The 20,525-nt window shown below is 39.6% G+C and overlaps 1 protein-coding gene across 5 annotated transcripts in view; it reads left to right on the top strand.

Annotated features, from left to right (window-relative positions):
- The window catches only part of ppp1r9a (protein phosphatase 1, regulatory subunit 9A), a 127,747-nt gene that overhangs the window by 32,111 nt on the left and 75,111 nt on the right, over positions 1 to 20,525 (top strand). For all 5 annotated transcript variants that reach the window (XM_078422570.1, XM_078422560.1, XM_078422551.1 and 2 more), the window contains exons 3-10: positions 926 to 1,046; positions 6,234 to 6,338; positions 6,671 to 6,806; positions 10,761 to 10,919; positions 14,636 to 14,689; positions 15,613 to 15,842; positions 15,919 to 16,015; positions 19,341 to 19,530. In XM_078422570.1, the coding sequence (XP_078278696.1) occupies positions 926 to 1,046; positions 6,234 to 6,338; positions 6,671 to 6,806; positions 10,761 to 10,919; positions 14,636 to 14,689; positions 15,613 to 15,842; positions 15,919 to 16,015; positions 19,341 to 19,530 (1,092 nt within the window). The remainder of the gene's footprint in view (positions 1 to 925; positions 1,047 to 6,233; positions 6,339 to 6,670; positions 6,807 to 10,760; positions 10,920 to 14,635; positions 14,690 to 15,612; positions 15,843 to 15,918; positions 16,016 to 19,340; positions 19,531 to 20,525) is intronic.

Genomic DNA, 20,525 nt, shown 5'->3' with positions numbered 1-20,525 from the left:
TAGCTTTTCATTGTACCTCGGTACATGTGACAACAAACTAAACTGAAATACAAGTTACACTTGTAATTGATCATATTCACTTTCTCTATCTGGCTATGTAAACAGCAGAATATTTAATGTTGTTTTCCTTGATTATGTTGTTTTGTTTTCAGTAGGTTTAAAGATGATGAGTGGGACAAGGTTATTTTTAACACAGAAGCTGGTGTTTGCCTGGAACATGGTGCCAGGGTGATCATAGAGGCAGATACAATAGTGGTGTTTGAGGCTTTGGATAGTCACTTGGATATGCAGAGAATGAAGGGATTTGGATTATGTGCCGGCTTAGTTTAGATTATGTGAGATTAGTTTGTTTTAGCATCATGTTCAGCACAGATATCATGGGCTGAAGAGCCTGTTCCTGTGGCTGTGCTGTCCAGTTCCACATCTTTGAGCAAATTAATTGAGTGAAGCATACACTTGGATATAACAAGTTAATATACATGTCGCAGGGCTACCTTTTATTCATTATCATTGCAACATTATATCTTCCATGAATTATATGTCCACTATGGTTCATTATCAAGTCTTTGCAACTTTGTATCAAGTGTTTTGTGAATTGCTTGATGTATTCTTCTCAAATGATAGAACAGTGGGCAGATAATGCAGTAGTGTACTGACGCAATGCTGCTGTAAGGTTGTTATTTTATCTTGCATTAATTTAAAATATTATCGGTATTAAATATTAGAACAAATGGTGGACATAGAAATTCATCATTTGAAAAAACAGCAAAATCAGCTCATGATTTAATTAATTTGTACAAAGATGGATGTTCTATCCAAGTTAAAAAAGGTAATGTTGGATAATGAAGTGAAGCATTAACTTATATTTTCAATGTATTGTTTAAGCTTGACCCCATGCCATTTAATTATCACTGTTGCTCCACAGATGAGGATGGTCTAGGTATCAGTATTATAGGAATGGGAGTTGGAGCAGATGCAGGATTAGAAAAACTAGGAATCTTTGTGAAGACCGTTACAGAGGGAGGCGCAGCTCAAAGAGACAGAAGGTAAGAAAATAAGTATCTGCTTGTATCATTTGCCGGATTTCTTTTGTACACACAAGTATAGAACAACTTTCAGTATAACATTTATAAAACGGGTAGTCTAGATATCACTTCAAAGTTGTTACTCTTTGCATGACTTTCATGCTTAGCTATGGTTAACTACTAGACTGCAGGGCAATATAGAGTGACTTCAGTGTTTGTTGATGTAAAAGAAAGTGACCTCTTTCATTGTGCAAGTTTCTAAGTTTCTTAAATTATTGTTTAAGTAAATCAAATTGGCTGGAAAACTGTGAAAGTTGAACCTGCAAGTAAACTAAAATGATCTGACAATAGACAATGTGGGCCATTCGGCTCTTTGCCAGCACTGCCATTCACTGTAATCATGGCTGATCATCCACAATCAGTATCTAGTTCCTGCCTTCTCCCCATATCCCCTGACTCCGCTACCTTTAAGACCTCTATCTAACTCTCTTGAAAGCATCCAGAGAATTGGCCCCCACTGCCTTCTGAGGCAGAGAATACCAAAGAATCACAACTCTCTGGGTGAAAAAGTTCTTCCTCATCTCTGTTCTAAATGGCCTACCCCTTATTCTTAAACAGTGGCCCCTGGTTCTGGACTCCCCCAACATCGGGAACATGTTTCCTGCCTCTAGCGTGCCCAATCCCTCAATAATCTTACGTTTCAATAAGATCCCCTCTATCAGTGGATCATCAACTTCCTGACAGACAGGAAGCAGCATGTGAGGCTGGGGAAGCAGAATGTGAGGCTGTGAAAGCACATCTCGGACCCGCAGACCCTCTGCATAGGAGCACCGCAAGGCTGCGTACTCTCCCCTCTCCTTTACTCTCTCTACACCAACGACTGCACCTCCACAGACTCCTCTGTCAAGCTCCTCAAGTTTGCGGATGACACTTACACTGATTGGACTGATCCAGGATGGAGAGGAATATGCCTACAGATGGGAAGTGACACAGCTGGCGTCCTGGTGCCATCGCAACAACCTGGAGCTCAATGCTCTCAAGACAGTGGAACTAATTGTAGACTTTCGGAGATCGCCCTCCCCTCCCCCCACTCGCCATCAACAACACCATAGTCACATCTGTGGAGTCATTTAAGTTCCTTGGAACCATCATCTCCAGGGACCTTAAATTGGGGGCCACCATCGACTCCACAGTCAAAGGCCCAACAGAGGATGTACTTCCTGCAGGAACTGAAGAAACACAATCTGCCACAGGCAATGATGGTCCAATTCTATACTGCTATCATTGAGTCCATCCTCACCTTCTCCATCATGGTCTGGTTTGGCTCAGCCACCAAGCACGACATCCAGAGGCTGCAACGGATCGTTCGCACAGCTGAGAAGGTAGTTGGCTGCAACCTTCCCCCCATTGACGAACTGTACACTGCAAGGGCCAGGAAGCGAGCGGGCAAGATCATCCCTGACCCCTCTCACCCTGGCCACAAACTCTTCGAAAGCACTTCCCTCTGGAAGGCGACTCCGGACTGTCAAAGCAGCCACAGCCAGACATAAAAACGGCTTTATTCCACGAATGATAATTCTACTCAATAACCAAAGTCTGTAGTCTCTTTTTTGCTCTGGTTTATTTTCACCCACATGTTTAGACCGTAATGGTATATCCTTATTGTTTTGATGTGTTTATGCTTTATTTTTAATTGTTTGTTTGTGTTGTCATTTTGTGAGCAGAGCTCCAAGGCACATTCCTTGTATCTGCATACTTGGCCAATAAACTTATTCATTCATTCATTCATTAATCTCCTATGTGGGGCTTATCAAAGGCTTTCTAAAATTCCTGGTACACTACATCCACTGGCTCTCGTTTGTCCAGTTTCCTAGTTATATCCTCAAAAAATTCCAGAAGATTAGTCAAGCATGATTTCCCCTTCGTAAATCCATGCTGACTCGGACCGATCCTGTTACTGCTATCCAAATGTGCTGCTATTTAATCTTTTATGATTGACTCCAGCATCTTCCCAACTGCCGATGTCAGGCTAACTGGTCTATAATTCCATGTTTTCTCTCTCCCTTCTTTCAACATTGTTGACTGGTTCTACAATAGGACTGTTGACATCAACTTGCTTCGTGCTGATGCCTTATGGCATGGAACTCGTGGCCAATTCTACTGACATGCTTACCTGGGGAGAGGGAACGGGGGAGACGCTGATCTGTGTGATGGACTGGGCAAAAAGGCTAAGATAGGTGCTTTCTATGGTGCATTTGTACTGGTAAGAATCATTGGGGGCATGCTGAACTTCCATAGCCTTCTGAAGAATTGGAGGAATTGGTGTGCATTCTTGGCCATAGCTTCACTGTGATTGGTCCAGGACAGTTTGTTGATATTTATGCCTAGGAAATTAAACTCTTGGCAATCTCCATTTAGGCACCATTGCTGACTGGGGCTGTGATGTTTGATGGACTGTGTGGGGTGGGAGGACCAGTTGCCCCTCCTGTGCAGCAGGTGGCGCTGCACAGGACAAAGGGAGATGTTTTGTACATAGTTATCTTGGCTGTGTGGTGTGGAGTGTTCAGTCAGCTCGTGGGGTTGCAGCCATTTTCGTTGTCTTGCTGCCAGCATTGAGTTAATGTAATAAAGACTTCTGTTATAGCTTGAAGACTCTCAAGTTTTATACAGACATAGAACAAGAACACGAAAGGGGCATGTATATTACCCCGCTTTCTGAAGTTGATATCCAGCTCCTTTGTCTTGGTGACATCGAGGAAGAGATTTTTGTCTAGACACCATGTCACTAAACTCTCTATCTCCTTCATCTCATCATTGTTCGAGAACTGGTCCTCGCCAAATGGAGTTAAGAGCAAAATTTTGTTGCACAGTTGTGACTTTGTAAGGGGTTGAGAAATTGTCCTTGTGGGACACTGATGTTGATAATTATCATGGAGCATGTTTTGTCACCTATTCTTGCTGCTAGTGGTCTATTGGTCTGGAGGTTGAGGATCCAGCTGCAGAAGGGGATGTTGACTCCTAGGTCCAGAAGTTTGATGATTAATTTGGGATTATAATGTTCAAGGGTGAGCTATAATCAATAAATAGGAATCTGACATTAATGTTCTTGTTATCCAGATGTTCCAGTGATGAGTGTAGGGCCAGAGAGATGGCATCTGCCTTTGACCTGTTGCCATGGTAGGCAAACTACCATAGATTAAGGCTGTCTGGGAGGCTGTAGTTATTGGGTGCCATGACCAGACTTTAAGCACTTCATTATGGTCGATGTCAGAGTTACTGAATGGTAGTCATTAAGGCCTTGTTTTCTTTGGCACTGGAATCAGTATGGTCGTCTGAAAGCAGGTGGGAATCTCAGAATGGAATGGGGAGAGGACAAAGATGTCCGCAAATACCCCTGCCTGCTGTTCCACACAGGCCCTGAGAATACTGCTGGGGATTACAATTTTCCACTGATTCACTCTCAGAAGGTGAATATGAATTCTGCGACAATGAATGTGGGTACAGGTGCACCCAAGGCTGATGGGACAATTGATTTCATTCCATCGACCTTCAACCTAATAATGATACACCCCACCACCGCTTTGTATTACAGCAGCATGCTAACAAAAATGCCATGTTATTTAACTTAAGTATGTTCCCAGCTATCGCACCATGGAGGTCATGTCAGATGGACACTATAAATTGTTATCCAACATCTTTGGGAGAAATTATCAAAAATTGTTCCTAGCAGTAACAGATTTTTGCAAGGGCTTGGAAGTAAGCCTTGGTAGGGGTTGATAGCCTTTATTAAAGTGGCTGCAACAGAGTTCATAGTTAACAGCAGTGCAGGGATCACTGAGAAGAACATTTTTGTTTACAGTTTCTAATTGCTTCTCTCTTACCTTCTGCCCACAATCGCTTTGGATGTAAAATACCACATGATTTAAGCAAACATTCTTATTTGACTCTCCTATCACAACAATAGTACCTTTCCATTCTAAATTAGTCAGATTCCAGGTTTACCAGGCACTGATAGTTTTGAAAGCCTGGTGGCTGGAACTAACATGTGCATAGACTTGTGGCTGAGGACAGAGGGTGCTGGTTATCATTTGATAGTGCAGAAATTAAAGATAATTGGCTGTGTATGTGTGGGGTGTGGGGGGGTGGGGTGGGGCGGGGGAAACCTTTCTTTTATTAGGTCTCTTCCCCGGGGCGCAGCTCGGCCGCGGGGCCTTCCATCGCCCGGCGCGGCTCGGCCGCTGGACTTAACATCGCCGGCGCGGCTCGGCCGCGGGACCTAACAGTGCCCGGCGCAGCTCGGCCGCGGGACCTAACAGTGCCCGGCGCGGCTCGGCCGCGGGGCCTTCCACCGCCCGGTACGGCCGCGGGACAGTTCAGCGCTCGGTGCGGCTCGGCCGCGGGGCCTTCCATCGCCCGGTGCGGCTCGGCCGCGGAACGGTTCAGAGCCTGGCGCGGCCGCGGGGCCTTCCATCGCCCGGCGCGGCTCGGCTGCGGGACTTAACATCGCCGGCGCGGCTCGGCCGCGGGATGTTTCAGTGCCCGGTGCGGCTCGGCCGCGGGACTTAGCAGCGGCCGCGGGGCCTTCCATCGCCCGGCGCGGCTTGGCCGCTGGACTTAACATCGCCAGCGTGGCTCGGCCGCGGGTCGTTTCGGTGCCCGGGGCGGCTCGGCTGCGGGGCCTTCCATCCCCTTGCGGGGGCTGTGCGTGTCGGTTGCCTCGGTAGGGGTCGAGCTGCCTGTCCGTGGGCGCGGGGGGAAGAGAGTGGAAGTTTTATTGCCTCCATCACAGTGAGGGGATGTTTGGAGTCACTGTGATGGATGTTTGTGTTGGGGTCGTGTGTCCTGTGTTCTTTTCTTTTTTGCTGTGACTTGTGACTGCTGAAATTTCGTTCGGTATTTATACCGAATGACAATAAAGTTCTGTTATAACAGTAATATTCATTGCATCCCACAGCTCCATAATTTCATGATATTTTACCTTATTGTGCAACTTAATATCCACAGCCACTGATTTGGATGCTAACATTCAATATGCATATTGGTGATAATGTACATGAAAGTGAAATTGGAACTGCTTTCTTTTTAAGATTGTTATGGCTAAATTTACTGTCCAAACACTGAAATCTAACATGTTTTTATCCCCTTCGTTTAGTGTGCACAATGATATATAATTATCACAATTTTCTTGGTGATTTTTCTATGATACAGAATTCAGGTCAATGATCAGATTGTGGAAGTAGATGGAATCAGTCTGGTTGGTGTTACCCAGAGCTTTGCTGCTACTGTTCTACGAACAACTAAAGGCAAAGTTAGGTAAGGAATGTTTAATTTGCCCACTAAAGATCTTGGGTAATGTAACCATTGTGATATCTTGCTGGACAGCACCTGCAAACAAATATATGTTTGGACTTAGAAGCTTTCATTTTTAGTCTGAATTCAAGATAATTTGGAGTGATAATTTGGAACATTTTAAATTCAATAATATTTTCTCCATGTGGATGAGGCTCAAGCAGTTCAAACATAATATATAAAGTAGTACAATAGCATAGAGAGAAAATATTTTTTTCCTAATGTTTATAATATTACCACTGATTATGATGAGTAACAGTAGTTCAAAATTAAACAGAACATCGTATGTTCTTTAGATTCCTCATTGGCCGAGAAAAACCTGGACAGAGCAGTGAAGTAGCTCAACTGATCAGACAAACTCTAGAGGAAGAACGGCATCAAAGAGAACTGCTTGAACAGCACTATGCCCAGTATGATGAGGACGATGATGAGGTAAAAAATTAAGCTCACAACAGTATGGGGCAAAAACTCTTCCTGAAAGGCGGTGGAAGCAAAGTCTGAATTTTTTATGGGATCAGTTGATAAATTCTTCGAGCAACGGATTTAAATGATACCATAACTAGATGGGAATGCAATGTTGAAGTTACAATCAGATCAGCCATAATAACATTTGTAATGGAGGAAGTAGGCTTGTGGAGTGGAGTGGAGTGATCGCTTCATGATCTTCATTCTTATATATTTTTATGATGTACAGAATTGAGGGCCTAGTTATGTCCTTCCAATTTAATCCCACTCCCTGTGTTAAGGAGGCACGGGCTTAAAATAATTGATAGAAGGATAAGAAGAGAAAGGAGGATAATTGATACAGGACTGGAACTCACTGCCTGATCAGGTAATAGACGCAGAAACTGCTTTAAAGGTGTATTTAAAGAACTGTGACCTACAAGGCTAAAATCCTCATACTGGAAATTGAGATTTGGTTGGATAACTGCATTTGACTGGCAAGATACAGTGGGGTAAATGACTTGCTTCTGTTGAAGATGTTCAAGTTCAAATGTTGTGATTTATTCCTACCTTCTCCAATGAACAACGTTATGAGTGTATCTTCATTTAAAAAGGCTGCAGCAGTCTAGCAAGAAAGTGGCTCAGCAGCACCCACTCAAGGTGAATTAGAGGGTCAATAAATGGAGGCCATGAAGTAGAGTGATTGAGTGTGAACTATCTACTGATCTCTCACCCCTACAATGGAGAATCTGCCAATTTATCATGTGCCAGTTTGGACCAATTTAATTGTGTACTGAGGTACAGTAAAAATCTTTTTGTTGCGTGCAATCCAGTTAATGATAAAAGACTAGACAAGATTATCGGGACTGACTTTTAGCCCCACCAAGGGACGTGGACTTACCATCGGAGCCGATTCCTTGCCTGGGATCGACGCTCCAACCGCGGCCTGCGGACTTTAACATCGAGGAGCTCGCAGTCTCAGGTTGAGACAGACATCGGGAAGCTCCGATGCCACACAAGGTACGATAGCCCCGACACGGGTCTGCTCGCCCGGCACAGGAGAGCTGAGATTTCCCCCCCCCCAGATGCAGGAGCTTGATTGCCCCGACGAGGAAGGCCTGCCGCCAGCTACGGGAGTAAGATCATCCCATCAACGGAAGGTTAGAGGCCCCCAACCGCTGGAGGACAAAGAGATTAAGCTTTTTTTCGCCTTCCATCACAGTGAGGAATGCGGAGGAGTCATTGTGGTGGATGTTCATGTTAAAAATGTATTTTGTGTGTTCTGTTGCTTTTTACTAGTATGACTGTATGGCAAATGAAATTCCTCATATGTTGCAAAACATACTTGGCTAATAAAGTATGATTATGATGATAATTATGAAGATTACAATCAAGCCGTCCACAGAGTACAGATAAAGGATACAACATTTAGTGCAGGATAAAATCTGATTAAAGGAAGTTCAAATGTCTCCGATGAGGTAGATTGGAAGTCAGGACAGTACTTTCACTTGTGTGAGGACGCTTCATTTGCCAGATAACGGCTGGGAAGAAACTGTCCCTGTATCTGGAGGAATGTGTTTTCAAACCTCTGTACCTCCTGCCTGATGGGAGAGGGGAGAAGAGGGAGTGAGAGTAGTCCTTGATTATGTTGATGGCCTTGCAGAGGCAGCGTGAAGTGTAGAAGGAAAGGAGGTTGGTTTGCGTGATGCTCTGGACTATGTCCACAACTCACTGCAATTTCTAGGGGTCTTGGATGGAGCTGTTGCCCAACCATGCTGTGATGCTTTCTATGGCATGTCTGAAGAAGTTGGTGAGGGTTGTTGGGGATATGCCAAAATTTCTACGCCTTCTCAGGAATTTGAGGTGTTGCTGTGCTTTTATGGCCATTGCTTTGATGTGACTAGTCTGGGGCATTGAAACAGATGTTAGAAATCTAAAATAAAAACTGAAAATACTGGAAATATTCTGCAAGTCACGCTGCATCTTTACTTAAAAGATTAAAACTGTTTCTCTTTCCATGATTCCGGTCTGACCTGCTAAGTATTTCCAATGTTTTTTGTTTTTATTTTTTGCAGGTTTATAACTTTTATGTGCTTGTTATAATTTTAATTTGTGGAAAATTTAATTGGTTAATTGATTCTTTTTAAATCATCTCAGAAAATGGAAAAAGCCAAACACAATTCTCAAAAATAAACAAATGAAAAATACTGGAATATTACTTCATGTATCAAGCCACAGAGGAGAAAGGCAGCTGTCAATTTAGCTACATTTTTTACTTCTGCAGAAAATGGTGACACTACTTTTCAAGTGAAGCTGAAGACCCATGCTATTGATCTTCAAATTCTGATCACAGGCCAAAAAGATAACAGCTGTTTTAAAACTAGATATATTTTGGGTGCACTGGAAGCAGTATTTTTTAATCACTGATATGATTGTAGATGTGCTTTGCCTTGCAAATAACAGGGGAATTTGGACTTGGCATCTCAACTGTATCATTTAATTATCTCCACTTGCTCCAGTGGAGTCTTAATATGGTTGTCAAACAGAAAATTGTATGGGTCATGACCTTTCAGGGAATAGAATTGTAATATATTTTGAATATTCAGGTAACAGACTTGGTAGACACAAAAAGCTAGAGTAACTCAGAGGGACAGACAGCATCTCTGGAGAGAAGGAATGGGTGACGATTCTGGTCGAGACCCTTCTACAGACTGGTTAGGGATAAGGGAAACGAGAGATATAGGCAGTGATGTGACATGGTAACCTGATTAGCTGTGGAATAACATTTGATATAATAAAATGTAAAATAATCAACTTAATACAGGCAGATATTTTAGATTTAGAATTTATTTTACATACGCCTGGCTGCACATTCTCACTGTAATATGCCTTTCCCTTGGATGTGCTGGTTTCCTACTACATCTGATGCATACATGCATACAACATATGCAAGCGAGGGTTAGATGTCGCTCTTAGGGCTAACGGAATCAAGGGATATGGGGAGAAAGCAGGAACGGGGTGCTGATTTTGCATGATTATCCATGATCATATTGAATGGTGATGCTGGCTCGAAGGGCTATGTTTCTATCCCGGAGATTTTCTGTTAAGTTAAATGACTATTATAAATTGTCCTTATTTGTAGGTGGGTGGCAAGAAAATTAGATGAAATTTGATGAGAATGCTTTGAAAGCTGGCATCATGTCAGTGAACTAATTGGTGTCCTATGTCATGAGAAAACATGAAAAAAATTATGACTTAAAACCACACGTGAGCAGACTATGCATGCACATGGAAGCTCATTATTCAAAACTAAGGATATATTTCTTCTAATATCCGTTCAGCCCTACTTGCAGTGAACAAAGTGTTCTTTCTATGTGTTTAGGGAAGAGATTTTTTGTGAAGAGCCATTTATCTTATTATCAGACATTTGCATAACATGCTGACCTGTATTTGTAGAAAGATCAGGGAACAATTTTTTTTCATAAATGTAAATCATTCTTTTCGTAATCTCAAAACCTTTGAAATAATTTGATTGGACTAAAAAAATAATAGTACAATATTTCTAACTGGCATGCCATTGTACCCATTATAAAACATAAAAATCACATCCTGCCAAGTCTAATGTTATAATATTAATTATTGTTAATATTGCACCTATTCTGCAACTAAATAAATGTGCATTCAACAGAAAACTATTCCAACTTCATTGATTACTAATTCCCCAGTTGTTATGATGCATTTTGAAATCATACATCTGGCCAATTTGAAATCATGCATCTGGGTCAGAAGTCTAACTCTTGTCCAGCAACTTACCCACACACTAACATACACCTAAAATAAATGTACAGTTTGTTGTATCTTAAAGCCTTTTCATAGTTTGAAATGTCTTTTGTAAGTTTAGCTTCAGTATTCATATGTGCAAAACTGTGATTTGATGTTAAGACAGGAGAATATGCCACTGATGAAGATGATGATGATGAAGTGGGCTCTGTACTTACTGGTGATGAGGTGGCGATTGAAGTGTTTGACCTGCCTGAAACCAGTGATGTGCTTTCTCCCACAGAGGTGGATACCAACAAGATTGCTCACAAATTCAAAGAGGTAACTAGGAATAGGAATATGAGAGTACAATCTAATCATAAGATTTCAGAAGTGAAGAAATTGGAATAAAATAAAATGAAATAAGACTTTGAAGTAAGCACCTTAACACAAATTTGCAGAAATGTAATGATGATCGTTTATAAAAAGATGGGTTGGGCCGTAGCTGGAATTTTGTGTCCAATCCTGGGTATCACACATTGGGAAACATGTGAAGGCCTAAGTGAGGGTGAAATAGGAATCAAATCCAGCGATGAACAAATTTTAATGCTATGGATCATTTGGAGAAGCTGAAGTTGTTTTCCTTGGAACATAATAGGTTAAAAGGGATCTAATTAATGCATTTAAAATCATGAAAGGGCTTAACAGAATAGATAGAGACTGCCCTCATTGGCAAAATGTTCGCGAATTAGAAGGCATAAAGTGTCATGCGGTAAAACCTTTGTGTGAAGCAAGTGATTGGAATTTAGAATGCACTGCAACGGGAATAGTGGAGGCACATTCAATTCTGGTGTTGGAAAAGGAATGACATAAAGTAATTTGAAGGGAAAAAAAGTAGTTAATGGGAGAAAGTAGTGGGGTGGAACAAGTGGAATCTGACTAAAATACCTTTCTTTACCACATCTTTTGCATTTTTTTTTTAATCAACCAAAGTTCTTGATTACCAAAATGCATAGCTCTAGTATTCACTGTAGTATTAAATGTAGCATTCAATTTCCATGTAGTGAGTTCCAACAAATGGCAACAAGGTTTCATGTTGAGTAAGGGAACAATTCCCCTGTACATATTAAAATAGTATTTTTATCAATGCAACAGTTTGGGACTGGAATGTTAGGCTGGTTTATTGTGTAAATTTTCTCAATTAAGCTTACTGGTACTAACTGATGAGGAAAATAAAGCAATTTTTGGGTTCTCCTCATGGTCAGTTCATTTAACAGTCATATGATAAAGCCCACATTTGAGGCCCTGAACATTTGCCTCAAGGTTAGATTGTCTACATTAACACATTGTCATCAATTCAATTCAGTGATTCAATTATACTTTACTGTCACATGTACAGTGAAATTCTTTGTTTTTGCATACAATACACAAAGTATTCAAAGATCTGCCATGTATTTGGTGCCAACAAAGTTACAAAAGTACTCATTATAGTCCAGATGGACTCTCTTTGTTCTCAGTGCCCACCCCTCACTGGGTCCCTCCGTGTTCGCGGTGCCCACCCAATCAGGTCCCTCTTTGTTCTTGGTGGCCCGACCACCTCTCCGCGGCTTGTTCTCGGTGAGACCGCATCTCCCCCTCATACACTTCACCCTCTCCGTCTCTCCCCTCTCTGGTCCTTCAGCCTTCATGCCCCGGGGTGTACCTTCCGCAGCCGACCTTGAAGATTAGACACCCCCCCCCAGTCCTCCTCCTACCAGCCCTTTGTCCAGCATTAAACCCTTCAATGAATAGTAAAAGGGAATTAATTATTTAGTTTCAACAATGAATACTCAAAAGCGGGGAGAAGCAAAATCATACAACAGTGGTTGTTCTTTACAATAAGTGTTGTGTCTAACTTGAGGCTGCAATGCATTGATAATCAATGCAGCATGAGACCTTTGCTCTTTTAAAATAATCATGTTTGTGATGATGTAATGATAATTTCAGTTGTAATGACTAAGGATTTTATAACAGAATATTAGTCACATACATTTACAATGCCTAATGATAAAGACAAATAAATTACCTTGCAATGCTTGCAGACCCAATTTTTCTTCTTGGAAAATATTTGCTTGCCTCTTATGGCTTAAGTAATATTGATATTCATGTGACCTTGAATCTAAAGTTATAAATTGTGATTAGTTTACATATGGATAATTAGTCTTTCCCATTTTCCTCTTGGAGATGTAATCTATGCATCATATGACAGAATAGTTGAATTGTTAAAGCACAGAAGGAAGTCACTCTGACCTAAGCCTATATTGATTCTATGTTCAAGACAAATCCATCTACTCCCACTTACCTACTCCTCAAAACCTGGTATAATTTAAATAGAGTAATACTATCAGTAATGAAGAATCAACGATGGTTCCATTTAAGTTTTAGAAATTATATACATTGTTTGGATTAATGTTTTACTTTCTGGAATTTGCAGAAATGTTAATTGTAGATGTTATCAGGTTTGCTTACATATTTTTGCATTGTATTCACATATGCATAAGCATATATTGTGATATCATGATATTGTGTATATTGTTTTTTATATCCTTTAGATTCCTTCAATGCTTTCTTTGAACATTTTGATTTTTTTTCCCCAATTGCTGACATTTTTTTTATCACAACTTCCTTATTTGAAGATTGAGGAGTTTTTAAAGTTATCTCTTGACCAATTATTGCAAGTGTTTAATGATTTATTTAGCATAAAATAATAGCATTATAAATTAGTAAATCATAGTTCTAGAATTACACTTTGTATCTTGTCTAACTTTCTTTTGAAAGTAATTATTGAATGTGCTGTCATCAGTTCTGATAATAACAGATTAAATGATTGTCAGCTTTATTGAAAATTAATTTTGAATTTAACGTTAATATGATATCCTAGCAATACTTTTCAAGTTAAGGTAAATAAGATGAGATAATTTAATCTCTGGAAGTTGTGCTTGTACCAGTATTCTGTTTAGGTATGATTGTGCCCTGAGGTTCAGTTGATATCAGGGTGTGTTAAAAGAAGGGAATATTTTCTTAGTATAAGAAATATTCTCTCAAATTGTTAGGTACCACTGAAACTTTGGTTTCAGTTAACTTTAGCAAATGTAATTTCACAAATTCTATGGCACTATCCAAACTATTGCTGGTTGTCTTGAATACTTCTAGATGCTTGCTTTTAGAGCAGGATTGACAAAGTTCCACAGCATTTGACAAGGTTCTGTATGGTCGGCTGCTCTGGAAGGTTAGAAGGTTAGAATATAGATCACATACTGACCTTTCTGTCCTGGGCCTCCTCCACTATCAAAGTGAGGCCACATGCAAATTGGAAGAACAGTACCTCATATTTCACCCAGTGGCATGAATATTGTCTTTTCTAACTTTGTAGCCCTTGCATTCCCTCTCTCACTGTCCTTCCATCAACGTAGTCCTCTTGCTAATTTCACCCTTTTTATTCTGTCATTATCACCTCCTCCACAGCCAACAATGTACCATTGTGGGCTCCACATTTCCTGAGTCATCCCTGACTCTTGGTCTGATGAAGGGTTTCGTCCTGAAACGTCACCTATTCTTTTTCTCCAGAGATGCTGCCTGACCTGCTGAGTTACTCCAGCATTTTGTATCTACTTTAGGTTTAGAGGGAAATGGACCAAACACAGGCAGGTGGGACTAGTGTAGACAGGGCATGACTCTGAGGTCATAGACTTGGTGATAGTTGGACAACAGTTTAGTATTGAAACTTATAAACTGAGAAGTATTAAGACTAATCAGTGTTTAAACATTAATTTTGACTTTGATATAGTTCATGTCCCCAGTGTAATGTTTTAAGAGTGAACATCTGAAGAAAAGAAAAACACTGATAATGGGTGCTTATAATAAGAATAAAAATCATCACACAAGTAGCATCCTTAAATTTGTAATTGCAGTTCAGATGGAATGGTTTTAACTTTGAACCCTGAGCATTTGTTTTAAATCAGAGGTTTTTTCAGCTTTGTTGAATGTACTCTCTGACCATTTTATTTTGACCCATCTAGCTACAGATTAAACATTCTGTTACTGAAGCTGAAATTCAGAAAATGAAAGCGAAGGTAAGATTCTACAAAACAAATTATTTTGATATTTTGTTTACATTTTTCTCTATTTTAAGGTGCACATTTGTAGGTGTCCATTTTTTTGTAGAAGTAGTTGATTTGGGGAATTGTGTGGATTTTTGTTTGTTAATTGAAATATACTGTATCTAGTTGTAGATCATTTAGCTCACCACATCATTTGTATAAAGCCACTTCCAGTTAAATTGTGAAAGGACCTCCTAAACCTGGTTAACATGAAGAGTTTCTTATGGCACAAACCTAAATGAATTCTTCCCTATGTCTTCCTTTTCCTTAATTTGGATTTTTTTCCAGTGTAGAAAGCAAAGCCTTCAATTATGTTTGTTTTTGTTCTCGCCCTTCTACTACCCTTTACCCTCACACCAGAATGACAGATGTTTCCCTTGTCCTGACCTTCTATCCACAAATTCAATGGACATCTTCTCCTATTTTTAACTCCAAACCATAACAAACACATTTTGAATGTATTGAATTAGTTCATGGAATAATTCAATCACTTGAAGTATTTACAGAAGTGTTTCTGTTAAACTGGAGCTGGAGTAAAATAATCTTTATTGTGCATTTAGCTATTATTTTAACTGTGTTGTGATTCCTAATCTATCTGAAATAGTTCTTTTTTAATTTTCTCTTCCTTAAGTACAAATTTTAAACAAATAATTTTATATTGGCCATTAATGTGAGTTAAATTTCGTGATAATATGTCCAATAATTCAATCATTATCAAAATGTGTTTTAAATGCTCTAATTTTCCATGTATCTTGCACTCTTTTTAATAATTTTTAAGGATAATTCAATTAATCTACTCCCAAACCTGAATTGCATGCTAGAATTTTGATGTAGGAAACATGATCAGGTTCCTGTCCTTATGTTGATTTTTTTAACTTTGTGCTTGTGCTACCTAGCTTAAATTAGCAGATAATGAAAAAGTTCAATGGGAACTCGAAAAAACACAACTGCAACAGAACATTGAAGAGAATAGAGAAAGAATGTTAAAACTGGAGAGCTACTGGATTGAGGCACAGACCCTATGTCATACCGTGAATGAGCATCTGAAGGAAACCCAGAGCCAGTACCAGGCTCTAGAAAAGAAGTACAACAAAGCCAAGAAACTCATTAAAGATTATCAGCAGAAGTAAGAAATTTTTTAAAAAAATTTAAATATTAAAATAAAGCTGCGAGAATCATTCAATGAAAACTTATTTTTTTAGGGAAATAGACTTTGTTAAGCATCAAGATGCCGAAAAAAAGAAATTGGAAGAAGTTGGAAAAGCACATGCAGCAGAAGTTAAGAAACTTCAGGGCAGGGTAAGATTTGCAACTAAGATGACTACTCAGATTTTGGTAAATACCTTGAATTTTTCAATACTAAATATGCAGAAGTCTTAAGTTTAAATTATGTGTGTCCTGTATTATAGACTGTTCATCATTCAAAATGAACTCAGTGCCTGGACTTATAACGTCAGGAATGTTCAATGTCTGGCAGTGAGAGTGATGAGGCTAATGGTTCTGCCTACTCAATTTTTCTTTTGGATCAGATAGAACCCACTTTTGTGCAACCATTTGGAATGACACTTCAAAAAAAAGCTATTGCACCTGTACCCCCCTGATCAAAGGTTCTTAATAGGGCAGAAAGCAAGACCAAAGATACCTGAAAGGGTAAACAGAACTTTGTTTTCCGTTATTAGATTTCCAGGCCTCGGGTTCTCTGCCTTGCACTGAACGAACTTCCCATTTTATAGACAATAGACAATAGGTGCAGGAGTAGGCCCTTCGAGCCAGCACCACCATTCAATGTGATCATGGCTGATCATTCTCAATCAGTACCCCGTTCCTGCCTTCTCCCCATACCCCCTGACTCCGCTATCCTTAAGAGCTCTACCTAGCTCTCTCTTGAAAGCATTCAGAGAATTGGCCTCCACTGCCTTCTGAGGCAGAGAATTCCACAGATTTACAACTCTTTGACTGAAAAGGTTTTTCCTCATCTCCGTTCTAAATGGCCTACCCCTTATTCTTAAACTGCGGCCCCTGGTTCTGGACTCCCCTAACATTGGGAACATGTTTCCTGCCTCTAACGTGTCCAACCCCTTAATAATCTTATGTTTCAATAAGATACCCTCTCATCCTAAATTCCAGTGTATACAAGCCTAGTCGCTCCAGTCTTTCAACATATACGACAGTCCTGCCATTCCGGGAACATGTTTCCTGCCTCTAACGTGTCCAACCACTTAATAATCTTATTTGTTTCAATAAGATCCCCTCTCATCCTTCTAAATTCCAGTGTATGCAAGCCTAGTCGCTCCAGTCTTTCAACATACGACAGTCCCGCCATTCCGGGAATTAACCTAGTGAACCTACGCTGCACATCCTCAATAGCAAGAATATCCTTCCTCAAATCTGGAGACCAAAACTGCACACAGTACTCCCAGTGCGGTCTTACTAGGGTCCTGTACAACTGCAGAAGGACCTCTTTGCTCCTATACTCAACTCCTCTTGTTATGAAGGCCAACATTCCATTGGCTTTCTTCACTGCCTGCTGTACCTGCATGCTTCCTTTGAGTGACTGATGCACTGACGCACGATTTCGTTGTACGTCCCCTTTTCCTAACTTGACACCATTCAGATAATAATCTGCCTTCCTATTCTTACCACCAAAGTGGATAACCTCACACTTATCCGCATTAAACTGCATCTGTCATGCATCCGCCCACTCACACAACCTGTCCAAGTCACCCTGCAACCTCATAGCATCTTCCTCACAGTTCACACTTGCCACCCTTGTAGCCATTGACGATGTTAGAAGCCTCTTAGGTTTTTGGTAGCAAAGCAAATAGCTTTTAACCCTAATTCCTGATTCAAGCTCCCAGGGGAAGAGGACTACAGTGGATGGTCGGACATATTAATGATCAGAACTCGTACCCACTGAGGTTAAATTCCAGCATTTAGCATATCGGTGTTTCTGTAAATAAGGTTACCAACCTGTGACATGGATAGCCAAATTTGAAAGTTATTAAACCATAATGAAATACCACAGGATTAAAAATGGGCCTACCTATGATCCTTTTAAGCTAATTTGTGATCAAAATCGACCAGTATTTGACCAAAATGTAATACTTTCAAAATTTAAAAAAAACAAGAATTTTTATTTATTTATGGGACACATACTGATTTCGAAGCTCCCTTACAAAATGTCGGCACCTAAGCTACCACGTGGCCCGTAGTTCGTGTTGTTTGAATTTTTTAAAAATCGCGACGAGTGCAAAAAAGACCCTTTATAGCGCTATAAATAACATTGACAACGGGAGGGACTACAGAATGAGACATCGCTAAAATAGGTGAGCAAACTAGATTTTTATTTCATGATTTTAAGTTCTATTCATTATTAAGTATTTCAATGGAAAGCTTAAACACAAAATATGAACAATAAAAAAGGAAACAATAAATATAAAAATGGTTCACATGTGACACATTTCACACGTGACGAAAAAGGCACCACTACTCCCGTTCTGCTGCAAAAACTAAGGGCATCAGAAAACCATCTTATCGGGTGATAAATGATAAAAATCCGAATTTGGCTTAAAAACAGTTATTTAATTGCAAAATTAACATAATTTAAATTAATGTAGGCTAATTAATAAATCAGCCTAAGGATTTGATGAAATCCTGCTTAAAATGTCACAAAAAAGGCAAGAAAACACAGGGGCATATCTGATATTTTTCTTTGTAAAAACAGATTTATTTATTTTTGCTTCATCTCATTATTTTGGCTATACACCATGATCTATACTACTTAAAATACAGGATATGAAACAATGGGAAATTACATTAAATAACAGGAAAATAACCTGGAAGTTTGGAGACCTTCAGTTTCATTACTGAGTGCTGTATTTACGGAAACACTCATATCCATGTGAATGGAATAATGGATATTTTCCAACAGCTCAGTAATCTTTCTTCAGCTTTTCTTTTCTTATACGCGTTTGACGATCACCATCCTTTGTGCTAATTTACATTTCTGGGTGTTTTTTGAGAATTTTAAATTGTGTCCCTGCTTCCTTAAGTGAATTAAATTTCATACCATTTTAGCCTGGGTCTTTCTATTCTTGATTCATTTTCCTCTGACAGTCATGCTGTTTTGATAATTTATATCCAAAAATTATTCCCACATCTGTCAAGTGCTACAATCCACATTTGTCTGTAAAAACCAAAGTAAAATATTTATCAAATATTTTGGTCAAGTGCATAATTCTGAGATAATTCAGCAAGATATTTAAAAAACACCAAGTCTATGATTCTATAAAATCAAAACCAGGTTATGCTGAACCATATTATTCTACAATTATTCCTGATCTTATTAAGTTATGATCGAGAGGTTGTTACTAAACTTTGTAGCCATTAGTTAATAATAGACCATGTGATAGCATGTAGATGTACAATTATAGATTAATTTAAATATGATTTGGCATATATAATAGTTTGTTCATTTCCCTCAACACAAGCTGCCTAATGTCAAGCAAAAGGATTATTAATATTATAAGACCCTCACTTCCTTATTTAATGGATGAAACCAGTTAAATTAATATGTTTATAATATTGTATCTCACCACAGATTAAATAAAACATAATTTTCTAGATTACAGAATTGAAGGTTGAACTTCAAAAATTGACAAGAGCCAACGGGACGCAAGTGAACAACAATAATAATATCTTTGGAGAGGAGCAAGACAGGAGAACATCAATGGATACAACTAGAGAGACACCAATTGAAGCAATTGAAACCTTGACAAGAAAACAGAAGAATCACCACAACAGTTCGATTGAAGGTGCAGGTCGAGATAAACTCTGATACAAGAATGCTTAAACATTTTCTACTCTTTTGCCTGGTTTGGTGAAGTTGACTGGAATGTCTATTATTATTGATGATAAGGCATGAAAACAATATCTGAAATAAAGAATTTTCTGCTAGAAATTAAAAAACAGAAGTTAAAAAAGCTGTTTTTAAAAAAAATGTGGAGCTTGATTCATAATTTGTAGATCATACAGGTTCTACCAGTCTGAAGAAGGTCCTGACCCGAAACATCGCCTGTCCATTCCCTCCACAGATGCTGCCCGACCCACTGAGCGTTTGCTCAGGATTCCAGCATCTGCCGTTTCTTGTGTCTCCAGGTTTCTACCATGTCATCTGAGAACCTGGAATTGAACTTGGTGTTCAGAATAACAGACTGAGTATCAAAAAACAGTGAGCTAGTTTGTTCAATTTCCCAAGTTATATTGGAGTAGCATTTTTCTGGATATGTAGAAAATATTTTATTGTTTTTCTCATTTGTGGTATTGGGAAATTAAGATATAAACCATTTGCTGCAAAATATCCAACCTTTGATTACTAGCTCTGGCAGATAACATTAAGGACTCTGACAGATAACATGAAGGGAAATCACTAAGAGATTGTGTAAGTACATTAAGGGGGAAAAGGGTAACTAGAAAGAGAATAGGACCACTTAAACTAGAATGGTCTCTTCCATGCGGAGCCGCAGGAAATGGGCAAGGTCCTCGACCAAGGTCTTTTTATCAAGGAGGAGGAGTTCATGATCAGGAAATTTGGGACAGTTAACAGAGATGTCTTGAGGACAGTCTGTATTATGTTCAAGGAAATGCTGGATGTCCTCAGGGATATGAAGATAGATACATCTCCTAGGCCTGTTCAGATATATCAAAGGTCATATCTGTGGGAAGCTGGAGAAGAAATTACAGGATCCCTAGCTGAGATATATGAAACATTATTAGTCACGGGTGAGGTGCCAGAAGACTGGAGGGTGGC

The sequence above is a fragment of the Rhinoraja longicauda genome, chromosome 2 (assembly GCF_053455715.1).
Source record: "Rhinoraja longicauda isolate Sanriku21f chromosome 2, sRhiLon1.1, whole genome shotgun sequence".
In the NCBI taxonomy this organism is placed as follows: domain Eukaryota; kingdom Metazoa; phylum Chordata; class Chondrichthyes; order Rajiformes; family Arhynchobatidae; genus Rhinoraja; species Rhinoraja longicauda.
Note: the sequence above shows the minus strand (reverse complement) of the source record. Positions and strands in the feature narration are given on the sequence as shown.